This window comes from Panthera onca, chromosome D4 (assembly GCF_046562875.1).
Source record: "Panthera onca isolate mPanOnc1 chromosome D4, mPanOnc1 haplotype 2, whole genome shotgun sequence".
NCBI classification, from domain to species: domain Eukaryota; kingdom Metazoa; phylum Chordata; class Mammalia; order Carnivora; family Felidae; genus Panthera; species Panthera onca.
This window is the reverse complement of record NC_138351.1, coordinates 27255067-27274182: the sequence shown is the minus strand read 5'-3', so window position 1 is coordinate 27274182 and position 19116 is coordinate 27255067. Positions and strand designations below refer to the sequence as shown.

The 19116-nt window shown below is 34.2% G+C and overlaps 1 protein-coding gene across 6 annotated transcripts in view; it reads left to right on the top strand.

The window, feature by feature from the left end:
* Positions 1-19116, top strand: part of AGTPBP1 (ATP/GTP binding carboxypeptidase 1) — a 161204-nt gene that overhangs the window by 48170 nt on the left and 93918 nt on the right. For all 6 annotated transcript variants that reach the window (XM_078436904.2, XM_060609935.3, XM_060609936.3 and 3 more), the window contains 6 exons: positions 114-260; positions 2421-2552; positions 5286-5379; positions 12121-12158; positions 15757-15965; positions 18053-18230. In XM_078436904.2, coding sequence (XP_078293030.1) covers positions 114-260; positions 2421-2552; positions 5286-5379; positions 12121-12158; positions 15757-15965; positions 18053-18230 — 798 coding nt within the window. The remainder of the gene's footprint in view (positions 1-113; positions 261-2420; positions 2553-5285; positions 5380-12120; positions 12159-15756; positions 15966-18052; positions 18231-19116) is intronic.

The window sequence follows — 19116 nt, the reverse complement described above, 5'->3', positions numbered from 1 at the left end:
CATCTCTTGAAGTATTTCTTGAATGCTAACAAGTTGTGATGTTTTTAATATGTTATGGGAGGATTTGCTGTTTAAACAATTAAAAACAATCTTTTTTTTTTTTTTTTTTTTAGGTGGAGGTCGAAGAGCGAGTTTCTTGGTCGCCAAAGGTGGTTCACAAATATTGTTGCAGTTACTTACGAATGCTAGCAAAGAATCTCCCCAGAATGAGGAGTTAATGGTGCAGATTCATTCTATTCTTGCAAAGATTGGACCAAAAGGTAAGGGTTTCACTTGTGTGTTCATCATAGAACCATTTGTGACGTTGATTCTGTGTGCCTTGAAACTTGGTCAGTTTTGAACATCTAAAATGGTACGGCTTTTTCTCAGTCTTAGCTATGGACTACTTTTTACAGTCAACTCCAGTAGCCTGCAAGAATGGGAGATCCTAAATTCACGAGGAATTCCTTTGCGTAGGTTGGAAAAAAGGAAGAAAAATATGTCAAAATCACAAGTGTGTCTTAGTGTATGTGTGCCTGCATTTGTATGTGTGTAAAGGACACATATAGCATGGATATTGTTGGAGCTGGAAGGAGGGAGTATGGATGGAAATGCTTTGAGGAACATGGAGGTGAAATGTGTTCACTTTTCATTAATAGTCATATTTGTACTGCACAGTCTCAGTGCTTAAAAAGCTTATGACCTAGTCAAGATCAAAAGAGATATAAAATATTGTAAGACCGATTATTATAACAGTTAAGACCTGCAATATGTTAAAAAATAGAAATTGAGAAAACATGGGATTTGAAACAAAGGTGATTTAGGTTAGGTTAACAGAGAAAGGGCATCCTTGGAGTAGAACCTAAATTCAGTTTATAGTAGTCTAGCTACACAGATTAAAATGATTCTCTGAACTCTTAGTATAGCAATTTTTTAAGAGTTCTGCCATTGCCTTGTGGTGTACCTATGAGTTTTAAACTTTGAAGCTTTTGGTTAAACTGTTTATTCTAAAAAGTGTTTACATATGTGTATTCAGTGTATTATTATGTATTTCATACATATCCTTACTGTATAAATATTTAATACTTTTAACAATTGTTCCCTCAAAGCATCTCTGAGATGACTTTAATTTTCCAGTTGTCTTAAGGGCCTTAATACTTAAACAAATATTCAGTTAATGTAAGAAATATGTCAACTTTTATTTTTCCTTAACTCTCATATTTGAAGTTTAAGGGCTCCCTGCTGAGATTTTTGCTGTAAATGAGAAATAAAACAAGAAAACCTTATTTCATGATGACTATTGTTATCTCATGCTTCCTCCTTTTTTAGAGCTTTCCTTTGCTTTTCATGAAATTAAGACATTCATGAATTTATATTTGTATTTCTTTAATGTCTCTTCTAAGTTATGGTTTATTTTATTGTCTTCTGTACTTTTAAATTTGTGGTATCTCCTTTATTATTTGTACTAGTTTTCCATTTTTGTTATTCAAGGAAATTGTGCTGTAATTCTTTGAGTGACTTTCTATACTTTTTGTCCCCCCCCCCCCATGGGAGTAGTTTTTCCTCAGGAATGTTTAGTTCTTTTTGATGTAAAATTCCTGTTGTTAATGAAATAACTCTGCTTGCTGGTCCTGCTTATTTTCTGTGTTTGAAATCTTAACATTATTCTTGTTATCCAGATTGTTTCTTAGACTATTTTAATCTCTTTGTGAGAATAAAAATCCAGAACTTTTCTTTTTCTCCTTTTCTGTGTTGAATTAGATCCTTTAGAAACTTATTTGATAATATTTGCTAGATTATTTTTTACTTAAGCTGTTTATATTTTCATTAATTTATATTCTAAGTCTGAAAAATATGGTTAATATGAAATAAATAATATTGGTAATGGACATTTAGATTCTTTATAATTCTCCCTAACCTTGTGATGGTGTTCCTTTGAATAATGTATGTAGTGGAGCAGTTAAATTATTCCTTTCATGACAGTCGAACTTTTTCAACCTCTGTCCCTGTGTGCTGTCCTCCCAACTTGCCCTTTTGTACTTTCTTTCAGGCCATGTTTTAAAAGTTTAAGGAATCTTTTAAAATTATGTAAGAGGGGCGCCTGAGTGGCTCATTCGGATGAACATCTAACTCTTGATTTTGGCTCAGGTCATGATCTCAGGGTTGTGGGGTCAAGCCCTTTGCCAGCCTCCTTGCAGAAAGAACTTAGAGTCTGCTTAAGATCCTCTCTCCCCTGCTTGCGCACTCCCTCTAAAAAATAAAAAAAAAAATAAAAAATATACAAGAAAGCAATTCCAATTTTAGTTACTTCTGGTCAATTTTATGTGTGATAATATGAATTCATAATATAAGTTTTTAAATTTTCATTGCTTTATGACATTTTTATTTCATTCAAAAGTTATACATGGCTAAAATGTGTTTGTTCATTTTTTTTTTAACAGACAAAAAATTTGGAGTGAAAGCTAGAATTAATGGAGCTCTGAATATAACTCTGAATTTGGTCAAACAGAATTTGCAGAATCATCGCTTGGTTTTGCCTTGTCTTCAGCTTTTACGAGTATATTCTGCCAATTGTAAGTATTTTAGGGCTGCTTTTAGTTGACTCAGTGTTGTCAAGTTACACAAAATGCAAATGGGGAAGTACCTAAGCTCCATAAATCTCTAAAAATTGGAGACAAGAAAAGAGAATATTTAATATGACTCTTGGTAACTCCTAACCCCATGCCACAAAAGTGATAAGTGGTAGGAAGGTAAGTTGACAAAATCTTGAGAATTCTCATTTCCTGCCGTTTGTAAAAGCCTGTAGTGAAGGGGATGAATAGACAGCCTGTGGGAAGATGTGGAAGAATAGGTGAGTGTTGGCAGCTAGAAAAACTGCTGAGCCTATTTGGATTTTCACAGATGAGAGGAAAACTGAGAGGGAAAGCATGTGGTAGCATAGTCTCCTAGAGCTAATTACCTTCAGCAATCAATAAGGAAGTAGTGGAACAGAAGAAAATAGTATAGGAGCCTCTGAGGAAGCTGCAGAGAAGAGGGATCACAGAGCGAAAGCTTCCTAGCACGCACACACACACACTCTCTCACTAATATTAGGTCCCAAACCTAGGAGGTGTGAATTTTCTTTCTATTCCCTGACTATGGGATTGGAGTGGTTAACAAGACACCTTGAAATTGAAATTGTAGAGTACATGATATGATGTACATGGAGAGTACATGATTCTGCCATATCATGGCAGAATATCATTGTAGAATAATGATAGTCCAAGTGGTAGAGATGTGTGTGTGTGTTTGCGTGTATGTATAAAAATGTGCGTGTATATGTATTTGTCGATAGCTATACTTTGACACTATGGCTAAAGGTGAGCTCATAGGAAAATAGCTCTGACCACTTAAAGAATTAACACTAGATAATTTAAAAAGAACAGAAGAAAATGAATGAATTGGATTTCTAACCAAAGAAGTTAAGAGAGCAATAAACACAAGGAAAGCAGAGGAAAAAGCAGGAAAAGTACAGGAAAAAGAACACCCAGTTGATGTAAAAAATAAATTGATTGGATTAAAATAATACTGTAATAGTGATGTAATGGGGCAGATGGTAGCTATTCTGATGGTGAACATACCAAATGTATAAACTTATCAAATGATTAAATTGTATACCTGAAGCTAATGTAACATTGTGTATCAACTACACTCAAGTAAAATTAAAAAAATAAACAGGTAAACCACCAAATACCCCAATGAAGGAAAAAAGAAGACAGGGCAGAGGTAAAATTAGAAGGGATAATGGAAAACTAGATACAGAAGAAATTAAAATAATCATACAAAACTTGAGCTTATATTTTTGGTGGCAACATATTGAATTTACCACTAGAAGGCTAGTAATGGTTTATCTATAATTTTTAAAAATCTATGTGTTCAGAGTTTAAAACGTTAGGCACAATTTTCTGGATAGGTAATTGTGTATTCTGTGTGAAACTCTGAAGTTGTTTCCTCTTTTTCCCCCACCACAGTTGCTTTGGTTGAGGTCTCATCACCTCTCACGTAGACCACAGCCTGCTAACAAATGTCTTTCTTTCTTTTTTTTTTTTTTAATATGAAATTTATTGTAAAATTGGTTTCCATACAACACCTAATGCTCATCCCAACAGGTGCCCTCCTTAATACCCATCTCCCACCCCCCATCAACCCTCAGTTTATTCTCAGTTTTTAAGAGTCTGTTATGGTTTGGCTGCCTCCCTCTCTAACTTTTTTTTTTTTCCTTCCCCTCCGCCATGGTCTTCTGTTAAGTTTCTCAGGATCTACATGTCTTTCAAATCTGTCTTCCCCACAGTGCTGTGGGATCTGACCTGTATTTAAAATGCATGTCTGATTGGTTGTTCCTTTTGGGCAATTCCCTGTAGTTGAACAAATTAACAACTTCTGTCTGGTATTATATCTTGCTTTTTTAAGTTTTTTAAATATTTATTTATTTTCTGGAGAGAGCACATGTGCACAGGGGAGAAGCAGAGAAAGAGGGAGAGAGAGAGAGAATTACAAGCAGGTTCCACAGGGTCAGCATGGGGCCTGACTTGCGGCTCACACTCAGGAACCACAAGATCATGCCCTGCTGAAGTTGAATGCTCAACTGACTGAGCCACCCAGTCACCCCCTGATACTGTTATCTTTTAATGTGTGACTTTATACCCGTGCTGTTCACGGACTCTGTTCTGTTTTCCGTGTTATCCCTGTCTCCAGAGACATTCCCTTACAGCAATTCCTGTCCTTGCTAGCTCCTCTTCATTGGTAAAGACTGAGCCCAGGCATCAATTGCTACAGAGATACCTTCAGTTTCATTATGGATTTGGGGCTCCACACAGGTGTAACCTAAACAGCTTACAACTCTTAGTTATTTAGAAAATAATGTAGTAATGATTTGTTTATTGTTACTGTCATGCTCCTCCTTACTGTGTTCTCACTGTTTTTGTCCTTGAATCTCCATGACCTTGTATTTAAGAGTTCTCTAAATTTATTGAAGAAACAAACAGAGCAATTTAAAACTATTTTTTTTTGTAGTAACATTGTGTTGTTTTATATAACTTCTTTCATAATTTCCCTGCAAGGTAGTAAATAACTGCTTCCCCCTCTCCCCACCCCCACCCCCAACCAAATCTTCCCTTCAAGTGATTGGCTAAGGTGAATGTCATGAGGCCTTGAGTTCATATCTGCTACAGAACTTGTGTATGTTTTTGGCCATGTATTACCAAGAATACACATTTCTATTTATTGAGGTTTTAACATCATTTTACATTCTTTCTTCCCCCTCCTAGCTGTGAATTCAGTATCCTTAGGGAAAAATGGAGTTGTGGAGCTGCTGTTTAAAATCATTGGACCATTTAGTAAGAAGAATTCGGGTCTCATGAAGTGAGTAAATGCTTTGAGTATAAATAGAGGTCTATCTTTTGTTATTGTGGGCCTCTTCTTGATCTGCGCAACCAGCAGGTTGAGTTATATTGTATCGAGGGTCCTTTCTTAGTTCTTAGTGATTTTATTATGATAAAGATTTTTAAAATATAAAGTTTAATCTTCAAAGGTGTATCAAAATTAGAAAGCTTTAAAGTCATTGAATATAGTGTTATGGAAATTTAGATGTAGAACATTCCTAGATACTAGAAGAGGAAAAACCTCATTGACAGAGTAGCATTCATTCAGAAACATTTATTGGATGCCTACTATATCCCCTACCCAGTTTTGCAGTCTTTCAGTGACTGCATCCTTCATTCTTACAATTATCTGAACATATTTTAAATTTATACATTTCTTTTTTGTCAAAATAATGTCTTTTTTTTTCTTGAGATATGTATATTCCAAGATATATATCTCTTCATTTGTAGGTCTTTCAGCCTCAAAAATGAAAGCAGTTTCCAGTTATTTGGTTATATTTAGTATTTTTTTCTTAAGCCATATTCTTTAAAAAAAATACTGAGTTTTTCAAAGATACCTGGAGTTTATATTATATTAGAATGATTATCTTGAATTAGGTTTATTAATCACTTACTTGATTCAACAGTTATCAACATTCTGCCATTTAATCCCCCTTTATACTTTTATTTATGCTGAGGTATTTTTAAGCAAATCCCAGATGCCATTCATATATTTTATTCATATATGAAATTCAAATATATATATTTCTGTAAAAAAAATCCGAGATATTTTATCATTTTTCCCTAAATACTTCAGTATTTAACTCTACTAAATAGGGACTTAAAAAAATAACCAAAATACTAAAATCATACTCAACCAAATTATTAATTCCTTAATATAACCTAAAATCTATTCTGTGTTCATTTTTCTCCTGTTGTCTCAAAATGCCCTTTTTTTAATGGGTTTGTTTGAATCAGAATCCAAACAGGACACACACATTGTTCCTTGTCACATTTAGGAAATTTCCAAACCTACACAAAAATAGACTAGAGGAATTACAGACCTGTGCAGAACTAGAATAGGACCCTGTGATGTACCCACCACCCAGTTTCAGCAGTAACCAACATTGGCCATTTTTATCTCAGCTTTCCCTTCCTTGTTCGTTCGTTCGTTCTTTCTTTCTTTCTTTCTTTCTTTCTTTCTTTCTTTCTTTCTGTATTTTGAAGCAAATATTGGCTGTAACATTTGTTCTGTGAATTCTTTAGTATGATTATCATCAGACACAACTTTTTCCTTTTAGTGTTTCCAGAATATTGTTTCATTGTCCAGCAGTATTAATAATCCCTTAATATCATCTGATACTTCCTTTATTTAAAAAAATTTTTTTAATGTTTTTATTTATTCTTGAGACAGAGACAGAGCGTGAACAGGGAGGGGCAGAGAAAGAGGGAGACACAGAATCTGAAACAGGCTCCAGGCTCTGAGCTGTCAGCACAGAGCCTGATGCGGGGCTCGAACCCACAAACTGTGAGATCATGACCTGAGCAGAAGTTGGACACTTAACCGACTGAGCCACCCAGGCGCCCCTGATACTTTCTGATCGTCTTTGAAATGTCTTTTTTTACAGTTGGCTTGTTCCAATCAGGATCCAAATAAGATCTGTACATTTTATTTGATTGCTGTGTCTCATAATCTTTAACAATCAGTAACAGTTCCCCTGTTTTTTGGTTCTGTTTTATTTATTTGTTGAAGGACCTGGGTGATGTCTTGTAGGTTGTCCCAACATTCTGGATTAAGATGACTGTATCCTGGGGTCCTTTAACATGTAGGTATATCCCTTGAATTTCCTGTAGACTGATAGATCTAGAGGATTGATTAGATTTGGGTTCATTTTTTCTGATCAAAATGTTTCAGATGTGCTGGGTACTCTGTTTTGTGCTACTTGAGATCACTGAATTTAGGTGATGGCTCTACTTTCCACCTAATAATTTAGCAGTATTTCATGACATTGTCTAGATCCATTATTTCTTTAGGGGTTGCAGAATAGTGACTTTTCTAATTTTCTCATTCTTTCTACTTTTATTAGCTATGGTTCTTTTATGAGAAAGAATTTATCCACATCAACTATTTTACCACATTTTACAAATAAGTTCAGAACATTTCCAGTCTTTCCACTCTTTTTAAATAAAGGTCAAATATTTCAGCTTTTACCCTTTTAGAAAATGGAGCTGACTGTGCATATTTAACATTCATTAACTATTGTTTGGTGGGATGTCTTAACATATTTACTTATGCAGAGATCATACACAGTCCTAGAGCATCTCATGAAATGTAACAAAACAAAGAAAATGGTTGTATCACAATTTGTAAAACCAACTTATAGAATTGGTGTAGTGTAGTGAGTGGGCTCTGGAGGCAGGCGGAACTGGATTTGCAGGTCATTGACTGGCTCTAGGTACGAAGTAGGTTACCTTACTTAAGCCCCGGTTTCCTGTCTGTAAATGGTAACATGGACCCCTACATCAGAAGTTTGGTTTGAGGATTTAATGAAATGATTCTTTTTTTTTTCTTTTTTTTTTCTTTTTTAAATTTTTTAAATGTTTATTCTTGAGAGAGAGCACATGCGCACACATGAGCAGAGGAGGGGCAGAGAGAGAGACACACACACACACACACACACACACACAGAATCCAAAGCAGGTTCCAGGCTCTGAGCTCGCAGCACAGAGCCTGACGCAGGGCTTGAACCCACAAGCCGTGAGATCATGACCCGAGCTGAAGCAGGGCGCTCGACCGACTGAGCCACCCAGGCGCCCCGAGATGATTCTTATAATGATCACAGTGCCTATGAGTGCAGTGTAGTTAGTTTCGATAACTAATGTAGTAATGAGGGTGTGAGTGAATTTTAGTACTAAAAGTATATTCTTTATTTTTTAATTTATATGCCATTTCTCCCCTTGACCTATAAAGTACTTTAAAAAAAATTTTTTTTAAGGTTTATTCATTTTTCAGAGACAGAGCGTGAGCAGGGGAGGGGCAGAGAGAGGGAGACACAGAATCTGAAACAGGCTCTAGGCTCTGAGCTGTCAGCACAGAGCCCAACGTGGGGCCCGAACTCATGGACGGCGAGATCATGACCTGAGCCGAAGTCAGATGCTTAACTGACTGAGCCACCCAGGCGCTCCTAAAGTACTTTTTAATTTATCTTTTATCTCATGGTTTTGATCTCATTCTTAAAGTCTACATTAGTCTATTCTAACCAGTTACCAAATCTAATATAAAATGTTCCTAGGAGAAACAGAACATTTCACAAATGTCATTAGAATATCCAATATGGGAATATATCCAAAATTATGTAGAAATAGTGGGTATAAGCTTCTAAGCAAGGAATAGAGCTATCTAAATTATCCCTTCATTCCTTCCTGTATTTATATTTAAAAACAAAAAACAAATTTTTTACTTTATTTTTACTTTAAAAACAATAAACAATTCATTGGCTGAGCATCAGTATCTCGATGTCTTTATCATTTTTAATAATCTTAGGGTCTCTCCCTTAATTATAAAATTTTGACATATAGAACATTTGTTTTGCTGTTCTTCCTCCTCTGAAATAATGCTCCATGTTTTTAGAGGAATAAGATTAGGGTTATTATTTATGTTTGAACGGTAGTGTAGCCCTTGAGGATTTCCTTCCGTTTCCAATTTTAGGTTTTAGATATATGCACTGTTAATCCAGAAGGAAGCAATTTAGGGCGCAGTGGGTTCTTGAATGTCCCGATAAGGATTGAGCCCCTAATTTAAAGGAAATGTGACTTCATGAGAACCTGGAGCTAAAGCTTTCTTCCTTTACTGCTCCTAAAGGAATAAGCCATAGGCAGCTTTTTAAGCCATTCATTGTTGGTTGTATTATTCTGTTTGGGACATAGGAAGATTGGGAAAATATATGAAGAAGTATAAAATAGTGAAACTGAAGAATTCTAATCAGCTAACATAATACAAACTGTGCATTTCAATAAATCTGTTATTCTAAAATTCTTTTGTAAGTTTTATATTATAAATTTGTATTATATGTGTCAGAGAATTCCAGAATTTTTTTGTGCTGAAGGTTTTAAAAATAACCTTTTAAGTAACATTTTGGTAAAAACATCAAGAGGACTTTGCACTGAACTTCATAATTTCTTTTAATGTGCAGCTGTGGAACAAGCATGATGGGCTTTGGCATCAGAAAGAACTGGGTTCACATCCCAGTTTTGCCAGTATTGAAGAATAAACATGAACCCAAAACACATGTAATTTAAGGATTAGAAACTGTCAGAGACACTTTTATTTGGTTCAAAGAAAGACAGACTGTTTCTCTAACAGTACTCTAGGATTTTTATATTTTGAATAAAGACTTAACAGTAGATTAAGTCATTGCAAGTGATTGCAGCTAAGTGATTGTATTTGTTTCCTAGAACTGTTGTAACAAAGTACCTAGGACAAATTTTGTGGCTTCAAATGACAGAAATTTGTGGTCTCATAGTTCTGGAGGCTGGAAGTCCACAATCACCCTTTCGGCAGGGCCACTGCTCCCTCTGAAACCTTTGTGGGAGAATCCTTCCCCTCTTTCTAGCTGGTGGTTTGTTGGCAGTCTTTGGTGTTTCTTGGCTTGTAGCTGCCGCTTTTCAATCTTGGCCTCTCTCCTCACGTGGTGTTCTCTTCTTGTGTGTCTGTCTTCAGATAGTCTCCCCTTTTCTTATAGGGGCACCAATCAGGATGGATTAAGGGCCACTACTCCAGTATGATCTCATTTAAACTAATTACACCTGCAGTGACGATGTTTCCAAATAAGGTCACGTTCTGAGGTACTGGGGGTTAGGATTTCAACATCTTTTTTGGAGGAAACCAGTATTTCTGATTTCATAATTTTCTTTCTCAACAAGAGGCCTGTATTACTCATTGTTCATAGCACCTAGTTTTTATGGGAACCTAGGCACATTATATTCTGAAATCTTTGGTTTCTTTATCCATAAAATGTGCCAGTTCTATGGACCAGGATTGTTTTAAGAATTAACTAGAAAACACATATATGAGGCACCTATAATAATTTCTGGCACTTATCAGCTCTTCTTTTCTATTTTGTACTTTGTATTGGCATTTCCCTTGGAGTATCGCTTTAGTTCTGTGTTTTAATTTTGACCAATTTCAAAGCCATCCTTATTTCTGTTTTACAGTCTTGTGTACGTTTTATTATGTAATTATGAGGTTATGGAAAGTTTCTTACTGATGATTTAGTGCTATGAAAATTCAGTATGTAATTTTATAATTTTTGTCTAATTTTAACTCACCGTTATGAAAACTTCACATTGTTTTGAGAAAATAACAAGTACGAATTTGTAGCATTTTTTAAAGCATATACTTTTGTTTTCCTTTTTATGAATGTCATCTTAAATAAAGCTTTATATCGTTGCTTTATTGGTGTCAATAAACCAAAGTATGGCTGCTAATGAGCATTTATTATAAATGAGCACTTACTCTGTGCCTAGTCCTAGATCATTGCGGCACATTTTACCATGAACCAGTATCCATCCTCAGTCTCCCACTCAGCTGTGCTCTTTACCTTTAAACAAATACTCTGGGCATTCCGTGTTGCCTTTACACTAATGTGTGCAGCTTTTCCCTCATTGCTTTGTTTCTGGTTTTCATTTCTTGAGTAGTTTTTTCACAGGTGTGTACATTCTATCACAGTATCTAGACTGTAAAAGTGTGGAAGAGAGAAGTTTGCTGATTTGATCCCAATGAAGAAACTGGCTACTCTGGGTGTCTAGTAGGCATTCAACAAATGCTTCATGATGAGTGACGTGCTTAAGTTTGACAAAGTGCATATTTTTATGCAAATTAATTATAGTTTTTGAAGTCTTACTAAGAGGTACTGTATGTTGTATGTAGCCTTATATTTTTAAAGTTACTGAAATCAAGTGCCAAGTTTTCAGTAACTTAGTTAAAAAAGTATTTGATTCTAGGATTTTCCACAGTGATGTTCTATGTATTTTTAAAGCTGATTAATGGCAGTTGATTTTACTGTGTGTATTTGAGTATTTATGTTCAAAGAAAATATAAGTACTTTTAAGTTTCTGGGCAATTCCTTTGTCCTTTAATAGGCAGTAAGAGTTTTTGAGGTATTGATTAGGTTCATTATTTTCTTTGATGCCTTATGGCTGAAAAATGCTAATGTCTCATACTTATCCCCAAACCTCCCAGTTCTAAAAATACTTTACATTTGTTATCACTTTAAATATTAGGATTATTGTGTGATAGAGCTAAAATAATTTTGAGTCAGGTAACTATGAACATCTGTAGAGTTTTGTAGTTAAGAATTTTATTTGCGTTAACACTTCTTTAAAATTTTTGTGAATCAAGGCCTCTGATTCTTAATATTGCTATTTTGTGAACTGTCAGGGTCAGATACAAATACAATAATTGAGTCTGTTCATCTAATCTCTGATATAAAGACTAAAATGTTGTTAATTTTCTTCCTTAAAAATATTTTTTGGTGCTTGCCTATTAATATTTCAATCTTCCTCCTATTCGATTTTAACCTAAAGGGAGAGGTCCATACAGAGAAAGACCATATGTAATTGACTATAACAGGAATGACTTTTGGAATAGATAATAATTACTTATCTGAAAAGATGTCTGAATTTACTATTGTAGATTAATTTTACTAGTTTTGTTGTTGTTTGTGTTTTCTCACGTTGACAGGGTTGCTTTAGACACTCTTGCTGCATTGCTAAAATCAAGTAAGTTTTTAAATACTAGAAATACTAGATACTATTTTTCCAAGTATTCTATGTTAAAGAAACTCGAAATGTAGATTTAGTCTGTAGTTATAAAGCTGGTTTGTGATAATGAAATGTCAAACTTGATTTTTCATATGGTTGATTGATATATGTCCTAGCTAATGTCATTTATGTTTATTGAGCTATTATATATTATAGTTCAGTACACTTATGGAATTTTTTCAAGTACATGGGGTTCCTTTTTATAAGTTCATTATGTAAACATAAAATCTTGTCAACAGAAGAAAGTAATATGTGAATATTACCTAAGTATCATCTTTTAAAAAGTGAAGGTAACATGGTATTGAGGATATTTACTATGAAAATATTTCGAACAACTACTGTCTCTACTATATCGAACACACGATTTTCATGTAGAAACCTCATATTAGAAATTTTATTTCTATCAAATTCAAGTTTATATCATTAAAAAGTGACTTAATGTAAATTTACAGTTTACTAAATTCATTTACAAACTAAAGAAGCTGTTTTCTGATCTTCAGAATTTAAGCATTTGGAGTAAATGTGTCTCATGATACAGTTCCTTTGGAAAGTAATTTATCTACATTATATATTTTCTCTAAGATACTCAGTATCTACTTTTTAATTAGTAATTTTTGTTAGCACTTCCAGTCTCATTGCTTGACTAAGTTAACATTTTGACCACAGTAACATTTAGTCCTAAGGGTAGGTGTTGTGGCTTTCTATCTTATTTTCCCCCAAAACTGTCTAATCAAGGGTACGACCAGGTTGCCTTTAGATTTGAATGACCAGAGTTGTTCATTTGAACAGTAGCAAATGATTAATTGTTTGAAAATCTGGTGTTTGGTAATGATTTATTTAAAAAGTCACTTAGGTGTTAGTATTACATACCAGAGAATATAAAATTCAGTTAACCGTTTTATCTTTGAAATGAAATGTGTAGTACTCCATTAGATTAGCCATGTAGCTTTATTTCCATATTTGATAGGATAAACTTTAGACCAAGATCAGAATACTTGGGTTAATTTTCAAAGATAGTTGTAGCCTTGCTTTGTTGTGCCCTGACTTTGTGGTTCAAGTTGTTATTTAAAGATTAATTTTTAAATTAATATAGGCATATGTTTTTGATTTAGAATAGATTAAAATAGCTATTAAAACTGAAGCTTACTAGTTTTCAGAATCACTGATGACAAAATCACTAAGTCAGTAAAAACTAAAGCCCTCATAAGTTCCAATTATTTGTAGGAATTGGTTAAGATGACTGAAATCTGGTATCTTCCATTTTAAAAAGTATTCTTCCTTTTACTCCCTCTTCCTTCAAAGGACTATGGTGGGCAAACATATCCTTTTACCCCATCAGGTAAAAATGTGACTGATCAGTAGGATGAGTCTAGTTCCTATCTAACGTGTTTTCATGTGGCACATGGCCCTAGAAGGATAGTGCACACTGCATATTTTTAAATGCATATTTAGTAGCACACTGCATGTTTTTAAATGCACTGTGGCATTTTGGAACATTCTTACCCATTGATTTTTTTTTTAACTGCTTTTTTTTGGAGGGCGCAGTCATTTACTTTAAAAGGGTAAATGAGATTCCTGTAATAAGCCTGAGTGAGTGTAAAGCAAAGAACATGGATTAATGCCCAGTGCGGAGTGACAGGCACTTGGGTGCCATCGCTAGAGTATAGATGAGATGCTGCAGTCTGAAGGGGAACCTGAATTTCTTTTAACCAGAGAGGGAAGAAGAGACATAGGCTGATTTTGAGTTAGGTATCCTGAACACGTGAATAAAAAGCCCTTTACTAAACTTCTTAGTTGTGCTCAGTTGCAGATTGCAGATAGCTCTGTTCACTTCTCTTCACTCAGCACCTGTGTTTGAATTATGGGCAGGTTTCTTATTTGATCTTTAATAAAGAATTTAAATTATTTCATATAAATACCATTTGGCTATTGGGAATTCTAGTGGAAACCACGTTTTGTAATAGGTGTTACAGTGATCATAATGTCTTGTAAGAAAAATCGTATTCACAGACAGTAAACGAAAGGAAAGGCTTATATATTCCAGGTGGTGTAAACAAAATATGTATTCCCTTAAAGTACACGAAACTCCTGTTAGTCAAAACTATTGAACTGATTTTGTAAATAGCCACAGCTTTGGCCAACAAACTCTTCAAGACACAATAGAGGTTTTTAAAGCTTTTACACAAGAAGGCTTCACTCCCCACATGAATTTCTTCCAGCTCTGTAATGCCTTCTGATAGGGCATTAATAAGTTTGTTGATCTCAGTATCTTTATGTTTTAGGTACGTATTAGCACATTTGGAAGCTGTAGTAATTCTTTCAGGTAACTAAAAGCAGCAGAACATTACTGTTATCTTAGTGCCTATGCCATGAGGCAGGCGGTAAACTTAGGAAGAGATGGGAATTTCTTTGTAATTAAAGAAGCTAAGTAATTAAATAATTAAATACCAACCAATCAATGGGTTGGTATTCCACATTATTTTGTGCTCTTATCAATGGCCTACCTATGTGGTGATGGGTGGCTCAGGATGTTGCTATGATAGGATTCCCCTACTGCTATTCTAGTGAAATGTACCCTTTTGGTTAATAATCTAAAATAGTAACACTTTAAAAATAATAAAGTAGATCAACTTTGTAGATTTCTGTTAATTCTACCCCAGTAAAAGTGACCATTTACAAAAAAGCTCTTTAATGTAGTTTTTATTACATTAAACAATTAATGATCAGAAAGCAGTAATGTGCTCCTTACATTTCATTTACTAAAAGTTGTGTAAGTATTTTTTTTTTTTTTCTTTTGAGAGAGAGAGAGAGAGAGCAAACAGGGGAGGGGCAGAGAGAGAGGGAGACAGAATCCCAAGCAGGCTCTGTGCCGTCAGCGCAGACCCAAGGTGGGGTTCAAACTCAGGAACTGTGAGATCATGACCTGAGCTGTAGTTGAGTCTGATGTTTAATTGGCTGAGCCACCCAGGCGCTCCCAAGTTGTATTTTTAACTTACCATTGTTATTGCATGGATATTTATATAGTTGTGGGGGTAATTGAAGCAGTTGATATCATTGGAAACACATATAGATTGTAATACTGTGTAATAGTATTAATTGAAGCTACAATCCAATGGAGTTAATTTCAGTGGAAACACAAGGTTTATGATAGGACTTACAATAATGATAATGTCTTTTAACAAAATCATACTCACAGCTAGTAAGGTAAAGGCTTATATATTCACTGTAATCAAAGTTGGTTTAAGTTTTAAACTACATGAAACTTTAGTATTCACGTTTAAAAAGATGTAGCCCTAATTGTATTAAAGATATTTTGATATTTATTAACCATAAAACAATATATTGGGCAGGTTTCTGGAAAATGTAGTCATCTGAACCTTTTATTTTGTTAGATAAAAAGAATATTTAAATGTGTGGCTCCTACATATTTTTTCTTTTTGGAAAAAAAGTTGTAAGAACTCATTACAAGATTGTAGTGGTATTTTTAATTTGATTTATTCAAACAGTTTCTCTTGTCATTTAAAAAATATTCTTTCTCAATTTTCTTTTGTTAAAGAAACAAACGCCAGGAGAGCTGTAGACAGAGGATATGTCCAAGTCCTTTTAACAATTTATGTAGATTGGCACCGCCATGATAACCGGCATAGAAACATGCTCATTCGGAAAGGAATTTTACAGAGTTTAAAAAGTGTTACAAACATCAAGTTGGGAAGAAAAGCATTTATAGATGCCAATGGGATGAAAATTCTCTATAACACTTCACAAGTGAGTTTTTTGTTTTCTTCCTGGTTATGTGTTAATATTTCGTTCTTAAGAAAGTTAGTATTTCTATAAATACTCACGAAAGTATGATAAATATGTTTAAGAAAAAAATCTGAAAACCGAAAGGTGCAGTCATTTCTCACGTGACCTCACAGTGAGTTGGAGAAAGTGCCCGGTGCATATCTCCACAATATAAGATTTTTTCCTCATAGGTAAAAAGGATGATGTATGTCTAAATCCATCCACTGGGCAGGAAGGGACTCCATATAGCCATGTTTTCTAAGATGTGCAGTTGACTGTACTCAGTTTTGCATGTTCCCCTCATAAGGTATTTATGGATCCTTTACAGCTGGTAAGATAGTTCTGTTGCCTCTGAGTGCTGTCAATGTCTTCCTTCTGGATAGAGCATTTTTACATAGAGAAGGTACAAAAGTGAACCCTGGAGTTAGGAATCCTAGTCCTGCCAGCCAGCTTAACCATAAACCTTCTTGACAAAAGGCTTAGCAAGAGGACTGTCAGCTCTGGGCAATGGAGATGTTACAGTGCAACCCTTTTGTTTTTAGAAATAACCTTCTAAATAATTATATAACTAATTATATAACTATAACTAATTATTAGAAATAAATCTGTCTTTTTGAAAATTGCAGCCATTATCTTGGTTGTGCCCTCTCGGTCTTACACACAAGTCTCTTTCTACGTGGCAGTAGTTAAGATATCTGAACACACGATTTACGTTTACCCTAAGCTTTTTCTTTTCCACATCAATCATATGCACTTGTATTTACTATTCCTAATATAGACAGTAATGGATAATTGGTATATTAGGAAGAGTTGAGTGGCTTTGTTTATGTCACTTAACATGTCTGAGCCTTAATCTCTCATCTGTTCCGACAGGTTAGATGTGAAAATTTGTATTGAAAATTTTATGGGATATCAAAGTGCTATCTAAATGCCAGCTGTCAGTAATAATAATAATAGTGTTATATGTTATAGATTCAAATTCCCTGTTCATTAGCCCTTTTCAAGATCAGATACCAGGACAGCAAATTAAAACTATTGAAACTTAAAATCGTGGTATTCAGGCTACTTGTTTTTTTATAAGTTGAAGAGCCAGCTTATTGGAGGTGCTATTGTATGATAACTGATACAGTTCTGAGACAGGCTTAGCTAATGCACATTCCTTTTTATTTCTTACACCTTTCTCTCTTACTGTGTTTTTTACTTAATGCTTTTTTTTTTGCCTTCTTCCCTTATATTAAAAAGAATTTTTATTTTATGCCCTAGGCTTGCTAAGTAAATATAAATATTTATATTTATAAATTTTACTCATAAATATTACTTGGCACAGTAGCCCCCCCTTATCTGTGGGGGATACATTCCAAGACCCCCTGGCTTAGATGCCTGGAACCTGAGACAGTACTCAACCTTATATATATGATGTGTTTTTTCCTATACTATACATACCTATCATAAAGTTTACTACTTAGGCCCAGTAAGAGATTAACAACTAATAATAAAATAGAACAACTACAACAATATACTGTAATAAAAAAATGAATGTGGTCCCTCTCTCTCAGAATATCTTACTGTACTGCACTCATCTGTCTTAGGATGACATGAGATGATAAAATGCCTGTGTGATGAGATGAAGGGAGGTGAGTGATGTAGTTATGTCGTGTTGTAGCATTAGGGCTAATATTGACCTTCTGACAGTTGACCTTAGGTCAGAAGGAAGATCATTGGCTCTGGCCCAGACTTGCCCATGGGTAACTGAAACCAGGGGTAAAAAGGGGTTGATACACTTCAGTGACTTTGGTGCCAAAGATGGTACTGATTTTTGCTTAGTTAAAATATTTTGAGAAAAGTATTAACTAGATTTGCCATATGAAGTTCTTATTTATGAAGAGACCCTTCTGAATAGCCAAAGCTATTTTATAATTAAAAAAAAAATACTTTTTTTTGTGATATTTGTCTCTTGAAATTTATTGATATATTACTTTATGAAGTAATGTAAAATCGGTTCAGTTATTCGCCAAAGGCATGTTACCTTTTTTCTTTTCTCTTTCTTTATTTGTTTTCTTAAAAAACAGGAATGTTTGGCAGTTAGGACCCTTGATCCTCTTGTCAACACCTCCAGTCTAATAATGAGGAAGTGTTTTCCTAAAAATCGCCTGCCACTCCCAACGATTAAAAGTTCTTTCCATTTCCAGTTGCCAGTTATTCCTGTGACTGGGCCTGTGGCCCAGCTCTACAGTTTACCCCCTGAAGGTAAGATGACATATTTACTGCTGGCTTTCAGTGGTTCTTGGAATTGTGTGACTGTTGACTTTTTTATTTCTTGTTTCCAGTTCCTCAACAAAAGAAGGCCTACATACACACAGTAAACTTTCATATTATGTTTTAGTTAAATATTTCTTTAAATATAAGAAATTGAAGTCTGATAATTAAGGGAAATAGTGTGGAATGTAACATTTACGTACATTCAAATTTGAAAAAATTTATGCATTACATATAGGAGCACTATTTCATAGTTTAAATAAATTTTCAAAGGATAAGAACGTAACATTAAATGTTTAGGTAATTATATTTGGGCCTACGTTTATAACTTTTTGATGAGCTTTCATTCTTTTAAAGTCAAGAATACCTAATCACCAAAAATGTTATGGTTTATGCTAAGTAAAACTTGCACATGACTTACCCGAGTGAAAATAATGAAATGGTCAGAAGTTGGCTGTTTGTCATTTTCAGTACAATGCTGAGAACATAGTAAAAGAAGTAAGAGTTTAATTTCTTAATGTGGGGAAAAAGATTTTTTTGGGGGGGTTAAGACCTAGCAAAATGGAAAAGAGAATGTAGTCTAGGCTATTGATAGAATTTCTAAAGTATTTTCTTGTTAGTTACTTTTTTGCAAAAACAAATGGAAGATGTTTTATATTTAAAAGCAATTACTTGAAATAAATGATTTAAGAGAATTTCCAGGTAATTATAATTAATTTTATTATTCTTGATATATATTTATTAGTGGTATATGCCACAGAGTATACTGTTAAGATATTATTTTAAAAAACACTTTATTATTAAAGTACAAGTTTAGTCCACACAAAATATCAAAATGGATTACTCAGAAACTTCCTTTAAAAGGTTTAAAAATCTA